A 19,613-nucleotide genomic window follows, 5' to 3' on the forward strand; every position below is an offset into this window, starting at 1 on the left:
CTGCTATTTTTTATTCGACACATTTTCTAATTTGGTCCCTGCTGGTTACAAACAAAGGCAAACGCGTGTTGTGAACGATTTGTAATAACTGTAAGCCAGCCAAAAACGGTGTACATCTCAAACTCGTTTCCGAAAGCCAGCGTGAAGTATGGCTTACTGTATTTTCTGGTAAATGCAAAGACTACACCAATCCACCTCCTTTCACTCCGATGGCCCTATCCAAAAGTCCTTTCAGCTGCAGTTGTTCCTCCTTGGAAAAGGGATTATTGTGTCCACAATGTAGGTTCAACAAGAAGCCAACACCTTCCTTAAAAACTTGCAATTTTCGGCTTTTTTGCGCAGCTTCAATACTCGTGGATGCCGACAGGCGGCCTTGCAAATACTTAAGAACGCCAACAACAAACTGAAATTCATGGGACACTGGAAGAGAGGAATACACTTAGGTTAGATAAGGGATAGCCCTGTAGCTAAATCGAAACGACAGTCACAACTTACAGTCTCTGAGGGAAGGATCTCCTGATTCTTGAAATGACAAAAGGGATTCAATAACTTCTGGAAGTGGTTTCGGATGCACCATGCCTCCCTCTTCTGCAGCTGCAAAGCCGGCTGGTCGGGAATCAAAGTCAGAGGGGACAATTGCTAGCTGCTCCCGAAGCCCAACGTCACCCTCCGTGCGTCGCTCAGCGACAGCTACAATTGATTGAGCACCGAAAATCAGAAAAGAACATAGCCAAGCTACCGTCGTATCGAACCCTTGTTTGACAGCAACACCGAGCGGTGCTCCAGTGAGACCGTCGAGACATGCCAGAGACTGCCATGCTTCCATTAGAGCACGCCTAGAGCCGGGGTGCAAACCACTCAAATCGCCACCCTCCGAGCCTTTCCTGAAAGCCTTAGCGTACTTTCCAATCCGTTTACAGCATGCCGCAAAATGAAAAGCCTCCTCGACGGATATGTGCTTGTCGTGAGGCCATGTCGGTGCTTGAGATCGAAGTACTCCTGGTGCTGTAACGTACTTCGAATCATTCACACAGACATTCTCCCAATCGGCCATTCTGTACTGTAAGGGTGCTTCCGTCATCCAACCAATTCCCTTTGTGGAAGCGATTCCGCGATGCAATTCTTTCCAAAGCGAAATTCCAGACTTCAGGCTTGCTTCATTAGAAATAATTGCATCGGCTGCATCATTGGCAACAATTTTGGGGCAGTTTGTTGCGAAAAAGTCGCCCGCTACATCTGTACTCCAGAAAGGTGCTAACATCCGAATCGCATTTCCTGTCCACCCTCCGACGAGACGCTGAGCTACAGCCTCCAAGTTGCAAAACGTTCGATCGCAAATCAGAAGAGCCAGCTTATCCTGTAGCTCCGGCTCGTGGGAGACTCGACGAGCGGTACTTGATGCAGCCATCCCACCAATGCTCTCTCCATGGATTATAAGCTGTTTTATACCCACTTCCTTGAGCAAGTGTACCGCAACGGCAAACCCGTCATCGCGGAGAGTGTCTGGATTTGGCGTGAACGTTAAAAATGTAGAGCGAATAATTCGAATCAATCGGGGTAGGATACCGGGAGTATAGCTATCGATCGCGCTGTTCCCTTTTAGGCATGTTGTCGACCCAAAGCTTCGTCCATATCCTGCATAGTTGAAGACATAGACATCTATGCCGACGGAGGTGTAAAAGTCCACCCAGCTCCCATCGGATGCTTGTTCATTACCCTCATTTGACGGCACGTTCCCACCAACTAGGCTCATCCCGGCTGCTACTTCAACTAAACCTGCGTTAGGATTGCAGTAAAGAAGTGCTTTGGAGTTCCGCTGAGTATCCGCACAACGATCGCGAGCGGGAAAATGCAAAACATCCAACATGCCGCCGCTAGGACGACGCACCCAAAGCTGGCGAGCACCTCGATAGCGACTCAACATGCAACCACGTTGTAAATCAAACGAGAATATTGAGTTGTGGGGTGGGGGGTCCAACAGGGGGATAACAGAAGCAATTCCTTTTTTAATAGCCTCTCTTGTGGAACCATGCTGCCTTTCTAGTTTTCTGCGTACTGCGTCAACCGTTAAGTCTTCTTCTGATTCATCCTCTATGTCTTCATTGCTGCTATCAGATGGAGGTTTTAAGGACGAGACGAAATTGGTAAGCTCCTGAGACCGGGCCAAAAGATGTTGCGCCGTCCGGCGTGCATCTTCCGGAAGATCATTTGGCGTTACAACAGCTGCTCTACCTTCAAGGAACGTATGCGCTTGCTCTTCCAAAGTGTCCACCAAAGCCAGTACCGTTTTGAGTTGTTCAATGAGACCAAGCCCATCATTTTGGGCTTGGGCCTACAGGATAGAGTAGAAGCATTTTTATCTATTTTGAGAATAACGAACACAATTGCAGCGCAGACAACGTGAAAACTTACCGATAGTCCGGCAATGTTCCCAATATCTCCAGATAAAACGTTGTTGCCATACTTTGTGAATCCTCTTTGTGCCCCAGTAGATGATTCTGGTGCCTGTTGGTAAATGTGCAAAAGAACTTCCAAGTATACTCCCAACACACGGTTTCGATAGGTTTTGGCCCTACTCCAAAGAGACGGCAGTGTGTACCCCTTCAAAACACTCACTCGTTGGGGATGGTTCGGATTGGCTGACATGATCGAAGCGACTTCCGCGAAGCTTTGGACACCGGACTGCAACATACGGACTGAGTATTTGGCAAATTCTTTCTCAATATCGGTACTGACTTTTCGGGAAGCCCCAGGAAAAGCAATCATGCGAATAATACATCGTCCAATGAAATACCCTCCCGCAACAGACAGCGCATAGACGCCCCATTCCGTGACTAGCAAAGCAAGCAGCCAGAAAGGTAGCCAAAGGACTAAACACACGAGATAGAGAGCAACGAATGATACAGTTGTAATCTTTCCATTCGACACGATCATTTGAACTAGGTGTGGTAAGGAATCGGCCGCTGATTGCATACGCAGCAAACGCAGCAGTAGTCCCCGAATAACTGGATTTCGAATAAATCGGGGATCATGGTAAGTGCTGCTCATGCTGGTACCTCCAACCTCTTCCCCTTCGATATCGGCTTCGGCGACGTGGCCGGAAGCCTCGGAATTTGCTTGTAGACTCAGTTCGTGATGATGATCTGACCGCAAGAGCGGCGTCACCAAGGCGTTTTCCTGTTGATGTGAATGCGACAGTATGGAAACAACCAACGAAGCTTTCGCTAAAGGGAGTGTGGTTGATACTGAGTCGGAAAGCTCTTCCTTTGGATCGATCAACACTGCTGCGGTTCAATCTAATAACCAAGCGAGACAATCACAGTCAGCAAAAAAATTGATTCAATTCCTCGCGCTAGGCAATGTTGCTCGGATGAAACACACAATGTTGCAAACAAAGTTGCAGTATTCTAATAGACATGAAACTTTTTACAATCAATTGATAGTATAGAGAGGATCAGATGCTTGTCTTATATGACTCTGTGTGCACAGCAATAAAAAAAACATGAGTGCGGAACAAATTCGAGCCCTATGGCCAAGACCAACAGCAGGGATTTTCAGCCGAGATGAAAATTTATCAAATACCAATTATTCCGTCTTAGGAAAGCATGCCTATTGAATATTTCACTCTTTAGCCGTTTTCAACTACTATAGACTTTGCACGACGCCTTGTTTAACTTAATGACAGAAACAAGAGGGGAACGAGCGAGGACAAAAGGATCGACAGGTCCACGAGGTATTGCGTCAGTCGAGGGCACAAAACCTAAATGTCATTTAAGTACACAATTCGATCATGTCAACGTTGGCAACATGTAGGTACCATTGTTGGGGTTACTTGTACTCTCTATGGAAGAATCGTCGGAATCTTTGCGTAGAATAGTGCCATCTGGTCCGATGATAATTTCTCCGGTATTGACACTGCTTTCCAGTGTCAGCTTCATAAGGTAAGCAAACAGAGCAGTATTCAATACCAGTAGCAAAGCCCAGGTCGCGTCCTTCAAACCCAGCATGATGAGGACTGCGATAACTGCCATGACGATGATGATAATGACAAAAATCTGTGATTGCCGAAGTCCCGCTGAGTTTATAAATGCTTGTTCCAAGAGTATATCCTTGTTGGGCATCTTCTGTCTCCGGAAGGCAATTGATCCAAGCAGAATGAGAGCAAAAGAGGAAAGCACCGATATTAGAATTTTATCTGAAGCATTCCAGCCTTCGACTTCCGCATTGCGACCAACGGATTGACATTGGCGCCCACAATGCTTCTTGTACGTCCAAGCAGTCTTACAAAGAGGAGCATTTTGTTGACGCTTGATGTAGAATTGATCGTCAGCCCCATCCACGTTTACCCAGTTAACACACGTTTGGCATTGTTTGAAAGGAATCTGTTGGGAATAAATAGACTGCCATTAAGCAACACAACAAGCCAATCCGTCGCCAGGACAAAAAAACTGCATCTGCTTACATTCAAAGCCGAAACGTCAATGACAGAATCATCGAAGCCGTCCACAGTTGATTTCTTTGAGCACGTATTGTCGGAGTAAATATTTACAGCAAGCTTTTGAGTGACGCCATCGGCGCACCCAATCTGGAAATAGTAATAGGCGCCTTGGATTTGAAAAGGTGTACATTCAATGTACTGCGCCACCTCTGGTTTGGTGTAGTCGTCGACACCTAGATCCGACATCTGTTCGGCCAATTGTTGCAGATGGCCCGTCATGTAGTCAGGAACGCGCGAAATGTAGGTTCCCAATCGGTTTTCTTCTTGGCAATATTGCTGATCAAACATTTCGTACATGATGTAGTCTGTCTTTTTGCTACACAAGGATGAGGACAAGGCAGTGCGGGAAAGGTGAGATAGAGCGGCAAAAAGAAGGAGGACAAGTGAACGGAGTTGCCACCGGTCGAAGAAACTTACTAAACTATGCATCGCTTAGGGAAGATGGCGTAGTTGGTCCAATAATCAATGTCACCTCCCGAACTGTTGGTAGCACTATTGCTGGTATTGCTGTAATATTCCATGCCGTCACCTCCGGTGATCGTATGGCTGGTGTTGTATCCTTCTTGATATCCTTCGTTATCATAGTAGGTGTACTCAGCCATTGTAGATGACACAAAACAGAACAGAACATACCAGCTGTTCAGCTTTCTTCCATTTTCAGTCTTCATTTCTTTTCTTATTCTAAGGTAGGACTCTTCAAAGTGAGTCTTTCTTTGTCGAATAGTAGTGATCTGAGTACAATCGCAGTCAATTAATGTTCTCTCTTCTACAATATCAAAACGTACGTAGATCACTTTCGTCAGAGGAGATCGCCTTCCTGCTATCGAGCAGATGAGTCGGGGACTGTATCACGCTTTTTCAAAGGATGATCGGCAATGTTCACCACAGTCAATGGTCGAATTCTACAAAAAGAGTTCAGATGTGGTGTTTGGAAAGAGGCAATATGTGAAAATATTGGTCAAAATCCTTGCAGCCATACTATTTCCTAAGTGTAAGTGTGTCGTTGTATGTACGGATTGATTTCCTGGGCCCAATGCTCATCTGGAATAGGAACGGCGAAGAAAGTCAGTATACGAGCGTGCATATGCATATGATTACACCGCATTTATATCAGCTTTACAGATCGTTTCCTGTCTACATTTATTACCATCTCACAGTAAAAACATATCTGAAACAGGTAGTCATGAATCGTACACGTGCCCGCCGCCCAAACAAGCCCAAGACAGGACAACGTAGTAACGACTGTCCATCTTTCCTCAATGTATGACGATTTTCTTCCCGACTCGAATGGACACGGATCCGGTGGCTATTTCGCCCGCGACAGCCGACCAGGCGAGGACAAAATTACTGCAAGTTGGGCCCTGGTTTTGTTTGATAAATAATGCTGGGCCGCTGAGCGACTTCGAGGTATCTTCCCGTAGTGTGCCTTACAGTTAGTTTATTGTCTTGGTCATCATGGCAATGGACGCAATCACAATGCGGAAGTTAACCCTAACTATGGCAGTCTTGCTGATAGTTAGCGGGTGTGAGGCGCTCCTAGTTTTTCTTCCTCGCCGATCCCCATTCACTGTAATTTCGACTCGATCTTCCACGAATTCGGCTGGGTTGCTTCATCTGCATAGCAAAGCCAACGAGTCGGATGGTTTGGAAGGGAAATGGATCAAAGTGTCTTCCGCTCTGGACGAAGGTGTCGATGCAGCGAATGAAGAAAAGGAAGGCGCCTTTCTGTCAAGCGATTACAACAGCATGAATGGTTACAATACTGATCTAAATCGATACCATACCATGTTGCGTGAACGGGGAACATTCGTGGAAGCGCTCTTCGGACAACGCCGATCGTTTGTTATTGCTAAGCGTGATGGCGACGAAAATGAGGATGGATGGCGCGACATGCGACGTCAAAGGCGTCCACTTTGGAAACACTTGCTACGATTACCCATTTCGGTGGCCAAAAACGTGCTTTGGAAGCCTCCCCAGCCAGGGACATTGATTTTGATTCGCCACGGACAATCCGTGTGGAATTCCAACAAAACTTTTACGGGGTGGGTGAGTGATTTGGGATGACAAGATCGCGGATATCATTGCAAAATCTCATGTGTCTGTGTTGTCTGGTTTTTATTGATGTAGGCGGATCCTGATTTATCAGAACTCGGCTTGCGAGAAGTCGAGCACGCTGCACGATTGTTGTTGGAAGGTGGGTACGAGATTGATGTGGTCTTTACGTCCCGTTTGAAGCGAGCAATCCGATCCGTCTGGATTATTTTGCAAGAACTTGAGGAGGTATATTTGCCTGTCTTTAAAAGTTGGCGACTGAATGAACGCATGTACGGAGCTCTAACGGGTCTGAGCAAAAAAGAAACCGCCGAGCAGCTCGGTTCCAGTATTGTGCAGGAATGGCGAGGCTCTTTGAAGTCGCGGCCTCCGGCCTTGACACCAACTCATCCGTTTTGGCCGGGCAAGGATCGCAAATATGCGGACTTGTCGTCTGATCAAATACCGATGACGGAATCACTCATGGATTGTATGGAACGCACAGCACCAGTTTGGGAAGATAAAATCATGTACGAACTGCGCAAAGGTCGGAATGTCATGGTGGTAGCGCATGCCAATACACTGAGGGGGCTTGTCAAAACAATCGATGGTGTCAGCGACGAGGATATCCGAGAGGTTGCGATTCCAACAGGTATTCCAATCATTTACAAATTTGATGAAAACATGAAGTCAATTCCTCCAGAAGGTGATCGACAGACCAAAAGTCAGATTCACATGAAGGGATTGTTTCTTGAGCAACCCGGGTTACTTAAAGAAGCTCTTGCTCGGGAAGAGGAGTGGTCAAAACAAGTCCCAGGTTATAACCCAACCATGGCAAAAGAGACATCGATGACTTCTTTGGAGCGGAGCTTGTTTAAACTACAAGCAGAGCGAGAAATGAACGAATGGGCAGGTCAATTCATCGATCCGGACGCTCCACATGAAGACGACGGGAATGATGGGAATGAAGGCAAACCGATGCAATGGCAAGATTCTATCTGGGCCAAGGGGATGAACAGTGTGAAATCTGGAGAACCCTTTGATCCGGACACAGTCGACTTTCACGAAAATAAAGATATGAAGCATGTAGATGATCTGGAAGATGTACCGTCTGAGAACGAGGTTGTGGCAAACATGGTAAGAAATCAACCCTGTATCACCTCATTTCCAAGCGCTTACATGATTCCTGGTATGGGCAGCGTACCCGTTCGCCGGGACGCTGTGATTGTCATAATTCGTCACGGCAAGACGGAACACAACAAACTGGGTCTATTTACAGGCTGGGAAGATGCCCCTCTAGCTAGGGAAGGTGTCGATGAAGCGCGCGAAGCCGGTCGTCTTCTCAAAGCACACGGTTTTGAGTTTGATGTTGTCTACACAAGCTGGCTGTCTCGAGCAATTGAAACTGCGTGGCACGTGATCGATGAAATGGATGCCTTGTGGTTGCCGATTGTGAAAACGTAAGTTCTCTTTTGTGCGAAAGTACTTCCTGCGCAATAAGCGACCTGACTTGTTTCTGCTGTATTAGATGGCGATTGAATGAAAGGATGTACGGGAAATTGACTGGCTTGTCAAAGCAAATGGTGCGTCAACGCCATGGTCCCACTCAGTTTAAGAAATGGCGTCGGGGATATAAGGACCCTCCTCCGCCTGTATCATCTTTCTCTCAGCACTATCCTGGGAACGATCCGCGGTACGAAAAGTACTTAAACGATATTCGATATTCTGCTAGTGAAAGTATTATTCGCAGTATCGAAAAGGGTAGACCAACGCTGCACCGGAAATTGCCGAAATCGGAATCCTTAAAGAATTGCATGGATAGAACCATTCCGTTCTTTACCGAGCGAATTGTTCCAGAGGCCATTGATCAAGGTAAACGTGTATTGATTTCTAGTAGTGAGAACGCAATTCGCGGTTTGCTTATGCACCTTTGTGAGATACCTGAAGACAAGATTACAGAGCTTGAGATCCCTAACGGCCTTCCTCTTGTATTCGATTTGCGGTCAAAGTGCGTGAAGCTGCTAGATGATGGCACCGGGCGCGATCCATTGGAAGTCCACAACTTTGGGAAGGCGGCAAGTTATCTCTTTAGACCGTGCGAGGACGAAGACGGAAATCCAGACGAAGAGTGCGATATTCGGTTTGCCACTGATGAACGATTCGTCCTAACGAACGATGATCATGCTACTATTGCGGCTATCAAGAAGCAAATTGTATCACGTAACGAAGCTGTCCTCGCTGAATAGGATGTGCAGTAGCTTCGCATTTGTATGGAAGGTTTTATCATCCATTGCGAAACGACTTCGCATAAAGCTGGACTGATCTTTGGCTGGATGACAACAATCACGAGTAACAGATCTGCAGCTTGACCCTTCCTTTTATTCACAAAGATTTCAAAACACACTCTTCTATATCTTAAATACCCTGTGATCGCACAATTTTGATCAGTTGTTGAACTTCTTTTTTGTCAATAAAAAGAATATCCACTTTGCGAGAGCCTCCCATAAGTTTGTCACCCAACCCAGTGCCTACGTACTTTTCCAAAATGTTACCAACCTTGTCCATACTCAGAATAGGGTATTTTCGTCGACGTTGAGCTACATTCTCTGGCATAACAAGCATAGGAAGGTCCTTGTCCAGCATCACAGAAGTCAGCACTCGAAGCTCGTTGAAACAGTCGCGCAACTGAGGAATGGCCGTTGAATCGGCAAACTTTTCCAACTCATCGCAGTCCAACGCCAAATTTTTTATACCAAAGGCATCAATGCGTGCGATTGGCGGTAGACCAGAGTCGTCGAATGTGGCGGTATCACCGGGTTTTCCAGCTAACAACTTGACAAGACGTTCCGAAACATGACCACAGCATGAAAAATGGAGTCCAGCCCTAGATCCTTCGTCCATTGGACCCAACGAATTGAAAACGGATCGCATGTACCCGATCAGCCCTTCGCAATAGGCGTTCGGCATATCACGCACCGATTTTGCGACCCAGTTGAAGTTTTCCAAGGCATAGTTGATGTGCGAATCAATCTTGTTACGGCAAATCTCATAGACCAAACTGTACGTGCTACCCATCTGCGCGTCGCAAGCTTTGTCAGCTGACTTGAGCGTCATTTCAGCGTACACAAACGTTTCGTCCAATTCCTCAGCTTTAATCATTCCTATATGACACATGCCTCGGAGAATAGTACCTAGAAAGCGAGGAAGACAATGCTGCAGAGCAGCAATATTGGCCATAATTTGTACGGCCTTTTCGACGGATCCTTCGTCCACGACATTATCACTGTCCTTCATGCCAACAGATGTCACGTTGACAAACTCGCCAATGGCATCCAAGACGTATCCGGCCGCATTACTTCCCTTCTTTGCAGAAAAGGATTGACCCAACTCCTCCTGACTCAGAGCAAATACAACCATAGCAATGGCTCGGGCGTGCAAGGACCGAATCACAGTAGGTAAGGAGTCGGAAAAGGTGTAAGCTTGGTCGACGGCCGATCGATTGAAAGATGCTTGAGATTGTTCTTGAAACTGCAAACTGGATTTTGTAGGTTGCTGCTTCATTTGGTTCAAACCAAAAGGCAAGCCAATTTCTTCGGGGTCGGGGATTCCCGATGTGGGTTGCTGCATGGATCTTCCTTTTTGAGCAGCAGAAGAATCCGCTACTAGCATGGGGACCTTGCGATCCTCCGCCACAATTGCAGTAGTTGCGCGGAGCTGTTCATCTTGCGAAATTTTGAGGGCTCTTAGGAGGATTTCCGTGTCCAAAGCCAGTAGGTCCTTGTCGTGCCGACGGGAAGACGAACTCGGATGGACTACTTTGAGAGATGAACGGAAGCTCGACATGAGAATTGAGGAGCGGACCAGTTCACCTAGATTGCTACGCTTGGCACGCTCGCGAATCAAATCACCCAGCTCGCTCGTCAGGGCTCGTTCATAGCGTTCGGAAGATTCCCGTAGTCGACTGGCTGTCAAGGTCGTGCTACCTGTCGCTGCAGCAGGCGAACGAGAAACCGCGGCAAACGCTCGTGATTCTTTGCTTTCTTCAGTGTTTTCCTCTTCATCTCCAGCGAACGTCCCGACTTCCAAGGCCGCTTCGACGGCGGTAAATCCGACAATCGAAGCGCACAAGGTTGGTAGGGTCTTGCTGAAGAACGTACGATCAGATCCCAAGGTGATGTCGTCGCCTGTAAGCGCAGAGAGTGCCGATCGCTCGCTTTCTGCGTCCTCGGCACCACCATTAAAGCGATTCTGTTCATAGTACTGCACAAACTCGTCCGTCCGACCCAAGAGACGATACGCTAATTCTGCCCGTCTTACAGGGTGTACCGATTCAGGAAGGGACATGAGGATTTCGTCTTCCTCACGGCTATTTTTATAGTAATATCGCATCGAGTTAGCAAACAAAAAGAGAAAGCATCGCGCATCAGCAATTGTATAGGAGAGACATACCGGGAGGGTGTTTGCGAAAGTAACACTGCCGGAAGCAATACTTCGGCCCATTTGCCGGTAGCCACATTGGTCCCTGACGCAGCACCACTCAGCGTGCTCGGAGCGGTAGTTTGGGAGCGCGACGCTGTGGACCGAAAACCCAGCGATCGGGCTTTTCCGTGTCGTGACCCCCGCAAACCGTGACGCGATCCCGCCAATCCGTGTCGGGATCCGTGTCGAGAGCCACTCCCCACCAACAAGTTGCCTTCCGCGTCCGTCCCGTTGAACTCCGACAAATCCAAAAGCAGCGAAGCCGAGGCATCCCAGCAACGGTACCATCCGAGACAGGCGGCGATCGATTCGAGTTTGCGGGCTAGTCCGTGAGAAGTGATTGTGGCGATGCGTTGCGCTTCCTTAGCGGCGTCCCGGTCCAACCAGTAGGCCGCCCGTGCCGCGCGGGCGACGGACGTTTTCTGATCCACCCGAGATACGAGATTATGAGCAGTCTGGGCCCGCCAGACGTAGCTCGAGGGCAGATTACCCCCAAGACTTAGCTGCGACGGACCCGTGGCAACGGCGTGACCCACCTGTCGGAGTACAGCCTTACCAGCCTTCGCTTGTTCGCCATTGCGGAGTTGTACCCACCAACGATTCCAGGCCCGCCGAGCGGCTTGCAGGACTTCGGTTTCGAGCTTGGGTAGAACAATTTGGGCGCGACGCCCAAGCGGGGTTTGTTCCAGCGTCAATCGTGTTTCTTTATTTTGATTCAAACTCGCGTCCACGAGGAGTGGTTGTGTTAGAACGGTGCGGGCTTGATCGACGGCCGCCAGTGCGGCCCGGGGACGTCCCAGCAACGCCTGTTTACGGGCTTTTTCGAGTTGCGTCGCGAGAAGCTGACAAGCCACGAGCGTTTCCGAAAGTGCTTTGGCCTGCGTCAGGGATTTGTGGGCTTGTTTGTGTTGATCCACGGCTTGTTGCAGGGGTCCGGCCGTTTGCGATTCCAGCGTCTGGTAAGCTTCTTCTAATCCCTGCGCCAGCTGCGCCGAAGGCTCGCCCAAAGCCGCTACTTGAGCAACACTGGAGAGGAAGACGTTGGCGTGATCGTGACAGATTTGGCCAATCCGGGAGGCGTTGTCTTTTGTTTCTTGCACCAATTCCGTGTGCAACTCTCGGTCCAATCCTTGTTCTAGGGCCGTCGCGATTGTGGAAGCGACCAACCATTCGTGCGTTTCGTCTTCTCCTCGACGAGCTTGCATATCGGCAACCAAACGACGTACGGATTCTTCGCGGCGTCGACGGGCTCGGACCGTCATACTGGGAGGTCCGGAACGCGACGGACTGCCCGTCGGGGTCGGGCGGTACGAGACTTCCCGTTGGCCATCCACCATGCTGTTATTCGCGTTCGCGTTTGTGAATGCAATCTAACAACAACAACTGCAGTTGTGTATAGGTTGAAGGAGCTCGCTTGGAATGCTACAGAGAGATCTTTGGCACTGTACTGATTCTTGGTAGAGGATGATTTACTGTGTATCCAAGCAAAGAAAAAATAGTCTGGTTGGATCAAACGGGCGAGCTTTGTTACAAAATTCACTGTTAACTAATAATAGTACGGATTAACAACAAAGCAATCCTGAAAGACCTCGGCGTTGAATTCTAGAGTTGTAGTAGTACCGGAGAAAGGACTGCAAGCAAACCTTAGCACTGCTGTGAAACGGATCGAGTAGTTTGTCCTTGATTTTCAAAGGGCAGAAACTCTAAGGTATGATGTTCGACCGCGTTCTTCAAAACCTAAACCTAATGTATACAAGGCAATCCGTGACGATAGCGAGAACGACGGGTTCCCAAAAATGTTGCGGATAACAATAAACTGTACCCATCGCGATCCACTCCGCAAACGGTCGATCGTTCCCACACGACCTGGATGAACTGTACAACAGTAGCGATTCTTACCACAACAGTAGCAGCAGCAAACACTAGTTGCATCGGTAGCAGCAGAATTCTTCGTCTGATGGAACCTTTAAAGGCACAGGACGTTTGTCAGGTTACCTGGCGCAACGGGACGGCCTTGCCGGCCGTCGTCGTGGAACGACGAGCGATCGATCGCAAACGCAAGAAACAGACTCAGGCTTCCGATTGGGAATACTACGTCCACTATCTTCATCAAGATCGGTACGTTTAGCTAAGGACGCGGAGGCGCCTTTCCAAATAGGTAGTCTTCTTTCACATGAATTTGGAGAATGCTGACGATAGACCCCACTAAAGTCTCTCTCTCTATATATATGTTCGAGTGTTTTGTGTGTGTGTGTGTGTGCCAAGAGGATTGCTCACCCAACTCCACCGTATTGCTTGACAGACGTCTCGATGAATGGGTTCCATTGGATCGGTTTAAACTCGATACCTTGCAACGATCCCAGCAATCGACTACGAAAAAACCACCGGAGTCGGTGTCACAGTCGGGGAGCGATGACGGCGCCGCTGCCGAGCCGGAGCCTGTTTCCCAAACCGCGCGACGACGGCGGAGCAGTGCATCTTTGGCCAATACAACTCCAGCTACGTCCAAAGCCGATCACGAAGACGACTCCGCTCCGACGGCATCGACGAATGAGACTCTTTTGACGGGCGGCAACTGGCATGGCGGCGGTGGCAACCACCGCTCGGATCCGGTGCTGGCCGAATGGGAACGGGAACACGAGGAAACAACCAAAATCAAAAACATTGAGTCGCTCGTGTTGGGACCGTACGTTATGGACGCCTGGTACTACAGTCCCTTTCCTAAGAATTACAGCAACCTGAAAACCCTGTACGTCTGTGAGTACTGTCTCACCTACATGCGCAAGGTCTCGTCCTATAAACACCACCGAGCGCACTGTACCACCCGCCAACCACCAGGAAAGCGCATTTATCACCAACCGCTACCCAACGATGAAGATGCTTCCTACTTGGATGTTTACGAGCTGGACGGACAGGATGCCAAGTTGTACTGTCAAAAGCTGTGTCTACTCGCCAAACTCTTTCTGGATCACAAGACCTTGTACTACGATGTAACCCCCTTTTATTTTTATGTGGTAGCCAAGGTTGACGACCATGGTTCGCACATTGTCGGCTATTTCTCCAAAGAAAAGGTAAGGGGATATTCTTGGTAAGCTTGCTTCATGTGCGACCACACCAAAACTCACCCCGCACTTTTTGCTTGCTTTCGAAAAAAGGTGTCGGGGGAAGGCTATAATCTCGCGTGTATCTTGACCTTCCCTCCATACCAAAAAGCGGGATTTGGCAAATTCATCATTTCTCTCAGTTACGAATTATCCAAACGGGAGAATAAAACTGGATCCCCCGAAAAGCCCCTATCTGATCTCGGTAAGGTCTCGTACCGTTCGTATTGGACACACGTCCTGTTGAGTGTTTTGTACGAACACGACCCGCAACAGGATTTGTCCATTGCTGATTTATCTTTAACGACCGGTATCAAACAAGAAGATATTCTGTCGACTCTTCAACAACTCGAGATGATTAAAGTTTGGAAAGGGCAGCATGTCGTATATGTCAAACAAGCGGTGTTGGAGGAGTACCGAGCACTCAATAAGCGCTTTCGATTGTGTCAGCCAGAATGTTTGGAGTGGAAGCCTCCGGATGAGCACGACGCATAGACGTGCCAGTCATTGTTGATGGCGGGTGCGAGTGCTAGTAGACGTCAACGCGAGGCAGTAACTCGTTACAAAATGACAAACGCACCCTGCTATTCAATTTATTGTAGAATTGCTATGTATATGCATGAAAATTCATGAGTTAGTAGTTCGTAGGTGAGAAGGACAATGGCAACCATTTCGTTGGTAACGTCGCCCGCAGTGTTGCAAGGCAGTGCTGCTTTTTGTCGGTTTCACTATGTCGAATATACCGATGTACTGGTGCTGACCTTGTTCGGTGTACAGCACTTCACGTTCCCTCTGGTAAAGTATGCCTATTGCTGAAAGAATGGATTCGACAGCAGGCCACGAATGTTAAAGATTTGGTCGAAATCTTTTGTAGATTGAGAGGCGGCCTTTTCACGAGCCAACACCAGCGTCTCCAACACAGTCCATCCGGCACCATCTTGAGCGTCCAAAAGATCCACTACCTTTGCCCAGCAGTCTTCGGCAGCCACATAATCGCGAAATTGTCCTTTCACATCCTTGTCAAATATTTCCCCCAACAAGCGTTGAAGAGAATCCTCGTCCGTGGCTGGGACAGATTGCGTGGTGGCCGCACTGGTGTTTGACGTTGACGTTTCGGCCAAGCACGAGAGCATCAAGGCAAGCCCAACAAATCCCAAGGCGTGAAAGTCTTCTGCCAGTGCAAAGTTGGTGGTGGCAATTGACGTCTCTCCTTTGCGAAAGTGAAGTCCAAAAGTTCGAGCCCGGGAGACAAATTCCTCATCCATGGCGGCGGTTTCGTAAGGCCCGGCGAAGCCAAAGTCGGTCAATTTCACGGTCAACGTCGATGGCGTGGTAGTGTAAACCGAGCTGGCGTCCTGTGGGTTGTTGGTGGTGCTGGCCAGCAGCAAACTGGACCGTCCGATACTGCGATGAACGAATCCAGCTTCGTGCAAATCCGCAATGGCCATCACTGCTTGTTGAAAAATACCGTTTACAATATATTTGGCGCGTGCTTCCCAAGACGGCAAAGGGGCCGGTGGAATGAGATTGCCGAACAAGCCCTTGGCTGGTGGTAGACTCGCCCACCGCTGTTGCGGTGTCTGCGACGTGTAGGCTTGTAATGACGCGAGACCAGCGTATTCGGAAACCACCCAAATGGCGTCCGGTTTTGGTGGTTGGACCCCGAGGGCTCGGTAGAATTCGTTGGGATCCCAGTCATCCTCGAGCTCGGCCAAATTGACTTCCCCCAATATTCCCAGAAACTTGCCGCGTTTCAGTTTCGGCACGAGCGAGGCCAATCGTCCATTGTCTAATCGAGAGGCGACGGATCGTGCCGACGCTTCCTTGCTCCAGTTTTCGTCAACCAGTTTGGACTGCAATTGCGCAACACATTCGAGTTCGGCCTGTGCGAGGGCCAAAGCCAGGGTTCCGGTGTATTCCTTGACCAACACGCGTTTGTCGTTGCCCTGCGCGGAGACGAGAGCCCCGAGGGGTCCGACCAACTCTCCCCGAAAAATTCGGACCACCGAGCCACTGCTGGTACGCGTGCGTTTCGGCTGCGAGCTATCGAACGGATTAGGCTGTACCACACGGCGATCGTCGCCGTCTTCTTCGGGATAGTACTACACACACCAACCACAGAAAGTGAATCGAGACCAAATAAATAAAGAAAGTGAGTCGCTCGGTGTGCAGTTCCCGTATCCACCTGGTCAGCGATGATGACAACGAAAACGTACATATTCCCAGTCGGTGACTTCGTCAAAGCCTAAGGTTCCCACAAAGTTTTCGAGTACCAAATCTTTTCCGAGCGAGAGCTGTCGCGATTGAATGGCGGTCCGATCTTTGTCTTGCTTGGACGCAAACAGAGTGCGGAACGAAGTTTCCAGCGCGTCGTCGTCGTCCTGGTTGTTATTGCCACTGCTGTTGTCGCTCGGAAAGTCGTCGAAATCGGACGTCCAGGGAATTTTCTCCGCGTCGAGTCGTGTGCCTGGGTCCGGAGTGTCTCGTGTAGTGGTCGTCGTCGCGTCCCGATGTGGCGTCAGGAACACGGACGAGGCCGTTTTTGGGACGACAAAGGCCACCACAGTCGCGGACCTAGCTGCCCATAACACCAACGTCAAAGGTTTCATTCTCCTGCCAAATTTGTGGACTCTTTGCTTGTCGTGGCCGTCTGCGTATGTCATCCATCGCTCATGGTCATGTTGTGTTTTCCAAAGAACGATTCAGCACATCCGCAGACTTTTGGAACGGGAACACGTCACAATCTCTGACTGTCACAACGACACCTATGTAACTGTTGGGTGCTTGCATTGCCAATTCACAGTCACTGTCAATCAAACTATACTTCGAAATACGGTACCGGCAAATCCGAGTATTTTGGGAACAAGATCTAATAGTAAGACAAGAAGAGTGTTAGGAAGGGATAAATGAAGATCTATTTAACAAATAGGAGACGCCAGGCGTGTAAGGTGGAAGCTGCCAGCAGGAATTTCTCTCTTATTAGTTTATCTTTCAGATAATGGTAGTTCCTTTACCAATGCATGATAATAAACGGAAGGCATCCCTGCTTGCCGAGTCGTAGAGTAACGGTTTTAGGTCTTGAAATTGACATGAGTAAGAAGAGACGTTTACATCCGATAGGTAGGAACCCTTGTATGATCTCTCCGATGACAGCGAGTGCTCTCCGCAAAAGTGTTTGAATATGGATATGGATCGCCTGGTTGCATACTGGGTGCGCCGGTCTTCATCATGGGAAGACCTCAATCTTTATGTATCTAGAAAACCGCGCTCCCACATCAATAGCTGTGGGAGCCGCCCCCGCGCTCTGCCGAATGTAGACCGGCGTGTCGGTAGCTCATGCGATCGGTCTCGTTCGCCTACCCGTCACACACACGAGCGAGCGACGCAACCCCAGTGTTGGGGCGCGGAGACGGCTGGCGAATCCAGCCGTCCGGATTTTGCGGTATCCCGTTCCGACAATCATTGTGGTGCGTCGTGGTGTCATTACCGAGAGAACTCGGCGAAAACAACCTTCGTTGACAAAGGATCCGTCGAGTGTCGGCGCCCCCTCTCACGTCTCCATTGAACGACCGTCCGCTGCAGCATGGTGCGCACTTTGCCGACATCGACCGACGGAGCCGCCAGGACGGCTCTACAGAACCATTCTTTTCAATCGTCAACAGAACGAAGCCTTACGTCTCCCACGCTCGTCACCCACGGCATATCCCGTCACAACTCACCGCGTCGACCGGATCCACACGTCCGCACGACCGACGCACGCGCCCTTTCCAGAAAAATCTCGTGGGAAGCCGCACACTACCGGGTGGATTCGTCGTCTAGTTCACCACAGCCGCCGACGATTGCGAACTACCCATCGACGGCCATTGGGACAATGCTGGGGAGCGAAGAAGAGAAGGCGTCGCCTAATTCCGTTGCCCAGTGGGAATGCGCAGCAACACCTACGCTGAGAAGACCCAAAGAACCCGAAGGACGGCGCAGTATAGCAGTATCCCAGCAGCTACAGCAACGCCAATCAAAATGGAGCACTAGCAACACGCAGACTCCATCCCCACACAATGACGCCGTTCGCGCGTTGACCACGCACACCCTGGCAGTGGGACAGCATCTCACGAGTTGTTTCGGAAACTCCAAGAGCAGACACGGTCCCAAAGGCGCGGATGCGTATCCGGATGGGTTCAAGGATCAGGAAGTCTGGTTGCACCGACCGGGGATCCAGGACCGGGACGGCAATCTTTGGCAGCATTCGAATGGAACCGTGCACCGGAAGGCCTATCATCCAGACGAGGATCTAGAAAGCAACAGCGAACTATATACTGATGAAAGTAGTAGTTTCTGTGAAGAATCGTCCATTGTTGATAGTATAGACGGCACAGACGACTACAGTCACGATACGCCAGAAGTAAGAAAACAAAAAAATGAAGCTATCTATCGCAATCCAGCTGTACACGATGATTCGGCCAAATCGGAACTGCAGCTCGCCGATGAAGGCGGACCTCGGGATCCCCGGAAACAAACGAACGATAAAAGGATGGTCCACCCAACGTATCCTGAAAAAGAATGCATGGCAATGACACAGTACGGTTCGCCCAAGGGCGTCCGCTTACCTCGGGCGGACTGGCGCATAAAGCATGAGCAGCCATCCTCTCGTCCCCCAGGGCCACGTCGCCGGGTCACGTTTGCGATCGAGGACAATTTCGAACGCACCGAACCTATAATCTCGAGGAACGGTGAAGGCATATCTTCACAGTCGACACCAACACTCAATGGACCACCTAGGGATACTTTGCGAAAACTACGCCTCGAAATTTCTCAAGAGGACCTAGAAGAGGGTGCACAGCGCAAGAATCAACCTCATGAATCAGTCCAAGCCTCGAAATCCGCGACCCTTTCAAAACAAAGTCTACAAGTGGACCTCTACAAAACAAAGCGTATGTTGAAGTCCGTCACGACTGAGCTCGAGCGAACACGTCGAAGTCTGTCCACGGTTCAATCACGTGAAATTCCCACAAACGAGTATAAAAGGTTGCAACAAAGCTCGCTCGCCTTAGAACATCGACTACAAGAAATAACTGAGGAAAAGGAACGATATCAGGTTGATGCCCGGTCGCTTGAGGAGGAACTGGCCTCACTGAAATCAATTTTTCGAAAGGTCGAAAGTGAAAGTCGTCGTCAATCGCGTATTGTCGATCAACCGAAAGGAGACAACATAGACACTGGAAGTGACCATGCCAAGGCGGTGCTTTTCATGACCATGAGCGAAGATGCACTACGACACATACCCAAAAAAGATCAGGGACCCAACATTGCAACCGCTGCTTACATTAGTGAAGGCGTGCCAAAGTTGGACAAGTCAGCGCTGATAAAAGCTTCTAATGAAATCATGTTGCTTCGCGATGAAGTTTCCAGCTTAAAGCTCCAATTGGTCCAAGCAGAGGAGGCTAGATGCGAGGCAGTACGAGTCATGAAAGCTGCTCAAGCCAAGTCCTACCAAGCAAAAATTGAAC

General features: G+C 49.3%; 5 protein-coding genes across 5 annotated transcripts; 2 read left to right on the plus strand and 3 right to left on the minus strand.

The window, feature by feature from the left end:
- Window positions 1-59: 59 nt before the first annotated feature.
- On the minus strand, window positions 60-5,642 carry PHATRDRAFT_42856 (predicted protein). The gene is made up of 7 exons (XM_002177234.1): window positions 4,916-5,642; window positions 4,463-4,814; window positions 3,833-4,382; window positions 3,654-3,760; window positions 2,413-3,177; window positions 496-2,332; window positions 60-420 (listed from the first exon to the last, which is right to left on the minus strand). The coding sequence occupies exons 1-7, from the start codon at window positions 5,164-5,166 to the stop codon at window positions 182-184; spliced, it is 4,101 nt and encodes a 1,366-aa protein (XP_002177270.1). The 5' UTR covers window positions 5,167-5,642; the 3' UTR covers window positions 60-181.
- Window positions 5,643-5,957: 315 nt separating this feature from the next.
- Window positions 5,958-8,908, plus strand: PGAM_1 (phosphoglycerate mutase). The gene is made up of 3 exons (XM_002176730.1): window positions 5,958-6,544; window positions 6,626-7,989; window positions 8,058-8,908. The coding sequence occupies exons 1-3, from the start codon at window positions 5,960-5,962 to the stop codon at window positions 8,773-8,775; spliced, it is 2,667 nt and encodes an 888-aa protein (XP_002176766.1). The 5' UTR covers window positions 5,958-5,959; the 3' UTR covers window positions 8,776-8,908.
- Window positions 8,909-8,944: 36 nt separating this feature from the next.
- PHATRDRAFT_42858 (predicted protein) lies at window positions 8,945-12,483 on the minus strand (the record flags this gene model as incomplete). The annotated part of the gene is made up of 2 exons (XM_002177235.1): window positions 10,979-12,483; window positions 8,945-10,895 (listed from the first exon to the last, which is right to left on the minus strand). The coding sequence occupies exons 1-2, from the start codon at window positions 12,343-12,345 to the stop codon at window positions 8,945-8,947; spliced, it is 3,318 nt and encodes a 1,105-aa protein (XP_002177271.1). The 5' UTR covers window positions 12,346-12,483.
- Window positions 12,484-13,614: 1,131 nt separating this feature from the next.
- On the plus strand, window positions 13,615-14,591 carry PHATRDRAFT_51406 (predicted protein; the record flags this gene model as incomplete). The annotated part of the gene is made up of 2 exons (XM_002176731.1): window positions 13,615-14,079; window positions 14,164-14,591. Coding segments are annotated over 2 exons (893 nt in total), but the record flags the coding sequence as incomplete, so codon positions are not given.
- Window positions 14,592-14,724: 133 nt separating this feature from the next.
- PHATRDRAFT_42861 (predicted protein) lies at window positions 14,725-16,769 on the minus strand. The gene is made up of 2 exons (XM_002177236.1): window positions 16,326-16,769; window positions 14,725-16,211 (listed from the first exon to the last, which is right to left on the minus strand). Exons 1-2 carry the CDS (start codon window positions 16,716-16,718, stop codon window positions 14,916-14,918), a joined length of 1,689 nt encoding a protein of 562 aa, XP_002177272.1. The 5' UTR covers window positions 16,719-16,769; the 3' UTR covers window positions 14,725-14,915.
- Window positions 16,770-19,613: the final 2,844 nt, after the last annotated feature.

This window comes from Phaeodactylum tricornutum, chromosome 1 (assembly GCF_000150955.2).
Source record: "Phaeodactylum tricornutum CCAP 1055/1 chromosome 1, whole genome shotgun sequence".
NCBI classification, from domain to species: domain Eukaryota; phylum Bacillariophyta; class Bacillariophyceae; order Surirellales; family Neidiaceae; genus Phaeodactylum; species Phaeodactylum tricornutum.

Excerpts from the sequence above, each read along its gene's own strand:
- PHATRDRAFT_42856 (XM_002177234.1), bottom strand. The coding sequence starts at position 5,166 with ATGAAGACTGAAAATGGAAGAAAGCTGAACAGCTGGTATGTTCTGTTC. Across the intron at positions 2,333-2,412 it reads GGAACATTGCCGGACTATCG|GCCCAAGCCCAAAATGATGG; the intron begins GTAAGTTTTCAC and ends TCTATCCTGTAG. Across the intron at positions 421-495 it reads AGATCCTTCCCTCAGAGACT|TGTCCCATGAATTTCAGTTT; the intron begins GTAAGTTGTGAC and ends CCTCTCTTCCAG.
- PGAM_1 (XM_002176730.1), top strand. The coding sequence starts at position 5,960 with ATGGACGCAATCACAATGCGGAAGTTAACCCTAACTATGGCAGTCTTG. Across the intron at positions 6,545-6,625 it reads ACAAAACTTTTACGGGGTGG|GCGGATCCTGATTTATCAGA; the intron begins GTGAGTGATTTG and ends TTATTGATGTAG. Across the intron at positions 7,990-8,057 it reads TGGTTGCCGATTGTGAAAAC|ATGGCGATTGAATGAAAGGA; the intron begins GTAAGTTCTCTT and ends CTGCTGTATTAG.
- PHATRDRAFT_42861 (XM_002177236.1), bottom strand. The coding sequence starts at position 16,718 with ATGAAACCTTTGACGTTGGTGTTATGGGCAGCTAGGTCCGCGACTGTG. Across the intron at positions 16,212-16,325 it reads AAGTCACCGACTGGGAATAT|TACTATCCCGAAGAAGACGG; the intron begins GTACGTTTTCGT and ends TGGTGTGTGTAG.